Source organism: Aristolochia californica, unplaced genomic scaffold, assembly GCF_029961685.1.
Source record: "Aristolochia californica isolate CCGP_79_NKW_82.1479 unplaced genomic scaffold, dmAriCali1.0.hap1 SCAF_9, whole genome shotgun sequence".
NCBI lineage: Eukaryota > Viridiplantae > Streptophyta > Magnoliopsida > Piperales > Aristolochiaceae > Aristolochia > Aristolochia californica.
The window spans coordinates 36473508-36480345 of NW_027182290.1; the positions used below are offsets into that span (position 1 = coordinate 36473508).

A 6838-nucleotide genomic window follows, 5' to 3' on the forward strand; every position below is an offset into this window, starting at 1 on the left:
CTAACTGTCCATCTATCCCATTTATATCTGTTCTCATGCTTCAATGGGAAGTTAAAAGAGGCGAAGATTTTTTTTTTTAAGTTCCATTTATCCCCAAGAAGGCACGATTTTAATTAAGCTGGGCCCATGGGTTTCGTTTTCAAATGGGCCCCTTTCATCTGCCTGGCCAGAATGATCTGCCTTTTTAAATTCAATAGAAATTAATGCTCCATTACAATTCTGTTACTTAGTGCTATTTCACAAGCATCCATCTAAGCCTAGGCCCATGCCCAGATGGTCCACACTGCTTTCAGCTTCTATGGGCCACAAACAAGAAATGAGTCCAAATTAACATAGTTTTGAAAAGAAATTTCTGCTGAATGTGGAATTAAATTCTTTTAACTACATTTACAAATATGTGACACATTTCAATGGCTCATTCACAGGCTGACGCCTGATTATTCCAAGCTTTATCTCTGTGACTGTAATCGTAACTGGACAACATTTAAGAAGATAAAAACGAAAATGGAAATGGAAAGCTCGAACAATGGGATTTCCTAGCTTTTAGTAGGATCTCCCCGCGCTGTCAACATCCCGTCGACATCAAAACATCCTACCCTCTAGATCTCCTCAAACAGATCATAATTCGCCAAGGTTAGATCCTCTGACAGTGAATTCATCGCAAAGTTACTGTAGTCTTCGGGATAATGTATCTGTTTCTGCTCCTGATCTCGCCATGACCCGGCCGTCCTCAGTTCATGAGCTTTGATCTCGTTTATCTGACACTGGAAGACTGGTTCCGGTTTAATCATAGAATCCCAGGTAAAACCCGAGTTTCCCATCAAATCTGTAGCTGGGAATTCCGCGAAACTGCTGCCGTTGCTGCTGTTGATTGAGTTTTCCCCTGTTTCATTCAAGAATAATGGGTTGCGGCCCATCATTATGCCCGAATTGTCTGAAACTTCTGCTACATTGCTGTAACCGTAGATGGAGAAGTTGGGGACCAATGAAGAACCGAGATTGGAGCTCTCGTCGAAATGTGTCTGCTCTGAAGGTCTTAGATTCTGGAGTGGTAAACTGTTTGAGAACGTGGAGATGGGATCGAAAGTGCTGGTCTGAAGCTCGAACACGGAGAAAGGATCGAAGATGCTTTTCGTTAGATTGTTTATTGTATTGTCGCAGCTTGGATTGAGAAACATTGCCTGGCCTAGTTCGTCGGTCGACGAGTTCCGTTGCTTCTTCGCTCGTGATGCTTTTTCTTTGAAACGATTCTCGTCTTTCTCTTCTTCCTCACTCAGTGGCTTATGGGTACTAGGGTCGATGCCACTTTGCCGCAACCTTTTCTTCAGACTCGAATTCCAGAAGTTTTTTATCTCATTGTCTGTTCTTCCTGGTAATTGTGCTGCTATCTGAGACCACCTGCAAACCCACCAAAGAAAATGATGAATTAATTAATTCCCATTCTTTTCCTTCCATCTCATTTGAAAATTGAAATCTTATGTGAAATGTTTGAAGAAAGGAGCTGGTTACCTATTGCCTAGAACTTCATGAAGACTGACGATAAGATCTTCCTCTTGCTGAGAGAATGTGCCTCTTTTGAGATCTGGTCTCAGATAATTAATCCATCTCAATCTGCAGCTCTTTCCGCATCTTTGTAAACCTGAATGAACACGGAATGAAAACGTCATTTCATTTTCAATCATGGCTGAAAATAATTCAGATATGAAAAGACTATCCAAGACGAGGCTTTAATCACCTGCTTGTTTAGGCACTGAACTCCAACAGCCGATACCAAACTTGGTTATGTAATTGAACAGCTTCTCATCTTCTTCAGGTGACCAGAGCCCTTTCCTCAGCTTCTGCTTGTAACAACAAGAATGGCGCCCCATTTTTTAATTTTTTTTCTTTTCAGGCCCAACAAAAATGAACAACTCCGAGACAAGGGAAGATCTGATTCCGATGTCGGAATGGAAACATAAGAAATTGTTCGGGCGATTTAAAGAGGAGATCAAGAAGAGAAAGAAAGAGGAATGTCACGCTTAAGTTTCAAGTTAAGGAAATGAAAGGGAGGGAGAGAGAAGAAGAAGGTGAAGCAATCAAGTGGTTTTTACGCAAATACTCTGCTGCTCTTGCATTGGACTGGATTGGGTTCTAAGATACCTTCATTTGCAGACAAATAACACAGAAATCCCAGCTTTCAACTTAAGCATGTACACCCAACACAGAGAGAAACGGAGAGAGAGAGAGAGAGAGAGAGAGAGAAAAGACAACACGATTGGTTTCAGATTCTGGGTTTCACCTCCTCCAATCTGGCCAGCTCTGAAAAGACTTCGACACTTAAAAAACAGCTCTTAACCTCCCCAAATCTCCATTAATCGAATTGATTTAATCCCTTGGCTCGATGGTTAGAGAACTTAAGATCATTAATGATCGCACCTTCTGCTCCATATACAAAGTACAGTCGCATAATGTCCCCCAATAATGAGTCGATCCTGATACCGATTACTGATTACTGATACTGAAATAATAATAAAAATGGTGGATGGGAACCGCTCCCTTCCGGGTTCAGCCCACAATCAACTCAACGCTATCTGGCGGCCGACAAACAGTGCCCTATAAGCGTCGGTGTAGCGACCAATCTCCGGTGGAAGATTCTCGTATCTGTTTGTCGGGCAGGCCGTTTTTGGAGAATTATGTCACGGAAAAGGAAAAGGCGATAAAAGAGAAAATAAAAAAGAGTAAAATTGGTTTATTTCAATGATTGTGGAGTGAATAATGGCCGATAGCCGTTGTTTGAGTTACCGACAGCATCGATTTTTTCGTGTACTAAATGCAAATAATTACTGGTTAATACGCCGCCAGTGGCCATCGGCCAGCGGGGCTGCCCTTTCTATTCCCATTTTGACCCTCTTTTATCTTTTTATTTATCTACTAAAAATTTAAACGAAAATTTGGTTGATGGATTTTTAAATTTAATTTACTCTATTTTCATTAATATTTTTATTATTTAATAGAAAAAATGGAAAACATTATTTTAAAAAGGGAAAAAAGGAAAAAAATGTGTGCATTTGGACGAAGAATTTGGAAACCACGTGACACCAAACTTCTCTCGGTCTGAAAGCAAAATCATTCCGCGAAGGCTGAAGCTAACGTGCGCCCTTGCATGATATATCTCTCTACGTCTTTCTCCCTCCTCCCTCACCAAACCGCCATGGGCAGACGAATTAAACAAGCTTCCGCCCACGACCAGTACCGTTCTCGCACCCTCGCGTGCTAGTTTCCTCTCTCCCCTCCAAATCCACCTTTCTTTTCAAGTTTTTCGTTAAAAAAAAAAACCCTAATAATCTACTTCTAGTGCTGGCGTGTTCTCCTAGACGATGATAACGAAGAAAAAACCCTATAGTTTAACCCCTCTGAAGTCTCTCTCCCTCCCTGGCTCCCTCCTTCTGGTGTTTTAATCAACACTCCACACTATAATGATGGGATTAGGGAACAAAGTGGAACTAGGAGACCGGAGTCCGGTTTCCTTTCCCACCAGAAAACTGCACTTTGTTCCATTTTATTAATACTGTTTAGTACTGCTTGGTGATGAAAACCCAACAATATTTCTTGGTTAATTTGTTTCAGTATCGTATGAAAAAGACTAAACCCTGGAATCCACTCTCATCGGAGAGGACGACTTCGTATATCACCGTTTCAGTGTTTTCTTACTGATGAATCTGGTGATCCATATCCAGAATGGTTACAGTACAAATTGAAGTACAAACCAAAACAAGACCAAGACACCAGCAATCAAACAGATTACTATTCTGTCTTCACTTAGGAGACAAGCAATATAATCCGAGCAGATCGATGAAAAAACAGAAAAGAAAGAAAGTCCCCATTGCTGTTACAGTTTGAAACCAGAATCGATCGGGAGAGAAAAGACAGTTTAAAAGAGCATTCGAGGACAAAGGAACGAGAGCAAGAGGTGACAGGAAGCTGATTAATTAAGTCTAAAACGAAAGGAGATTAAGTGATTAAACTAACGTATTATAATAAGTAAGTACTCTAAGAAACGCGAAAACGTGAAGGAGGGAGAAAGTGGCGGGAGTCCGCTCACTGCTGTCGTTAGAAGGTCGACATTTGTCGTTGACTAACGGCCTTCGCACGTACGCTCTAACTTTACGACTGCGTTTAAACGCCCTGGACAACGACCCTTCACTCTCCTCCCTCTGCCACCTCATCGCCAACTTCTCGCTCCTAACCTACGGCATCGTGACGTGTACTAATCTGGGCCCCCTCTCCGCCTGCCACGTAGCTTCTCGTTAAAAAGGCCCGATGTGAACAATTCTCACGTGCGGGAGCTATTATTAAAGAAATTGTTTTAAATTCTCTGTATAAGTGCTTGTTTATGAGCTTCCCATACGAGTTGTCATTAAAATAGTCGATTTATGATCCGTCACAAATTAAGCGTATTTAAGGGGCTATGAAACCAGATTAATTAAGGTGGACGGTGTTAAGGTTTGATAGGGCCTAGATCTTAGGGTAGACACACATTACATGTATGGTTTTCTTAACTCGGAGATGGGTTAGAACCATGGTGAGTTAAAAGGGAAGGGCTTAACCCTTCTACTCTAACCGAGTCCCTTCCAACTTCCCTTGAATCTAATCACCCTGACCGCGACTAGCCAATACACCTAAAAGACCAGATTGTTAGGTGCGAAAAGCTACCGCTTACAAGAATAAATGGAACCACTCTGACACCCACCCCGCCCATTCTCTACCGCCTCTCATGGGATTCAAACACGGGACGTGGCGTGCCCAGCTCTGATACCATAACAGCAACTAGTCAATGCACCCAAAAGACCGGTCTATTAGGTGCTAAAAGCTACCGCCTACAAGAGTGGACAGAACCACTCTGACACACCCGACCCAGCCAATCCAACTTGGATTTTTATCTATTCAAGTTAAGTTCCGAATCTGAGTTGAAAAAACTTGATTAGAACAACCCTAATTCTAGTTATATAACACATAATGGGTAACAGTTAACTGATGCATTTTTTAGGCACTCTGGTAGATATATGTTATAAACTTTGTATTATTATTATTGTCATTTATCTTATCATAAACTAATACTCGATAACGAAAGGCCGAATCCAGATCGTATTACTTATTATGGGTGTGAATCCAACAAATTTAACTTCTTTTGGTAAAAAAAACAAATCTAGGATTAGTCAGTGTTTTTTATTATAATTTGATTATTCGTGAAGTTTTGAATAAGAAAAAGGCATCATATATGTTTAGACAAAGCCAATGGATGAATAATGTGATGATGATGGGTTTGTTGAAGTGTCTCTTGATGCACATTGAAGCAAATCTCACCATCTTACGTGCATTGAAATAATGGGTTGGTGGGAAGAGGAATAACGGAATGCCATTTTCATTTTTTTCAATGTATCTACCTATAAAACCCAACATCTTTGATGAATGGCTTTCTAGTAGATTCTACACAAAATTCTCAATTTTTTTTGTTATATTTACAAATATGCCATTGGTAAGGACCTTGTTACCAATTTTGCTTCTTTTATAAGTTTGATTTGTTTAAGCAAAAACATAAATTTTAATTTAGACTTCACCGATAAAATATCTAGGGATTAGTCTCCTAATTAAATATCTAATACATACAAGAGACGATATTGACGGATATTTATGTAAGTAAAATTAACTTATCTGAGATTTTAGAATTTTGATATAAGATTTGGCATGAGAGTTAGGGAAATCTCATGCATAATTGTACATTCTCCTTGTGTACAACATAGGTCAATTTGTACATATATGGTGGATGAAGCTAGTTTGGTGGGGTTTGTACATATAAGGTGTCTTTTTCATATGGGACCCAATCAACCATCAATAAAGCTTCTTTTACAAGAGATGATTAATACTCAGGAGGGGCTTCTTGCTTGGCTCCATAGAAAGGAATAATCTTGCCTTTTTGGCCTTTTGGTCTAGCCTTTTGGTCTAGTGGGTGGTGGTCTCATTACATTGTGTACATTGTGAATGAAATGTTTTTGGATATTTTCACTAGTGGTGAGGTGTGAGAGTCAAAATTCCTTCCAAGACCCGATTTTGATCCATCCATGCACATTATAATCACTTTTGCTCAGGGTCAAAAGTTGATTTGAGTGCATTGACAATGTCAAAATGATGGTTACACTTGACATAATCCTTATGAGTAACATATTTATGTGACATTGGGAATTACACACTCTATTCGTTTTTAGAGAACAAATGGCTTTTCAGTGGGCATAATTGGTGGAACATTTGAGGTTGTGTGACAAGATCAAGTCATCAAAATGGGTATGAGCTGTAGTGCCACTCTTTTCAAACAATTGTCATGTCAAAACTGAACTCAATTAACTAGGAATGATTGATGAAGGCAGATAATTGAGATTAGTTCCACAATAGCATGAAAAAGATGGAACTTGCTAGCTAGCTGGAGACCAAATTGGAATAAATAGGGCTTACCGAGTGATGTTCAGACAACTCTGTAAAGTTGGTTAGATTAGTGTCGGCAATGGTCACTACGCCCTTTTTATTTCACTGTTAAGTCTCTTTTATTGTCTACACTCAATAAAAACATAAATGAAACTCATGAACATACCTCTTGGCATGGAGTCAATTTCTGGCGTTCGGCGTCTTTGTCTCTGGGGAACAGAGTAAACGGCATTGTCTCGTCTATCGCAGAGGCTTATCGATGGCAACGTTCAGGTATGCCTCTGCTAGACCAAACCCCTTCTTATAACCTCATCTCCATCAAAGGAGGTCATCAATGGAAAACCGTCGACGGACGAGTCACTGAAGTGAGGATTCATGAACT

The 6838-nt window shown here is 40.1% G+C and overlaps 1 protein-coding gene across 1 annotated transcript; it reads right to left on the reverse strand.

The window, feature by feature from the left end:
* Positions 1-358: 358 nt before the first annotated feature.
* Positions 359-2010, reverse strand: LOC137941395 (myb-related protein Hv33-like). The gene is made up of 3 exons (XM_068786782.1): positions 1736-2010; positions 1510-1639; positions 359-1398 (listed from the first exon to the last, which is right to left on the reverse strand). The coding sequence occupies exons 1-3, from the start codon at positions 1866-1868 to the stop codon at positions 600-602; spliced, it is 1062 nt and encodes a 353-aa protein (XP_068642883.1). The 5' UTR covers positions 1869-2010; the 3' UTR covers positions 359-599.
* Positions 2011-6838: the final 4828 nt, after the last annotated feature.

Excerpts from the sequence above, each read along its gene's own strand:
- LOC137941395 (XM_068786782.1), bottom strand. The coding sequence starts at position 1,868 with ATGGGGCGCCATTCTTGTTGTTACAAGCAGAAGCTGAGGAAAGGGCTC. Across the intron at positions 1,640-1,735 it reads TTCAGTGCCTAAACAAGCAG|GTTTACAAAGATGCGGAAAG; the intron begins GTGATTAAAGCC and ends GTGTTCATTCAG. Across the intron at positions 1,399-1,509 it reads CATGAAGTTCTAGGCAATAG|GTGGTCTCAGATAGCAGCAC; the intron begins GTAACCAGCTCC and ends GTGGGTTTGCAG.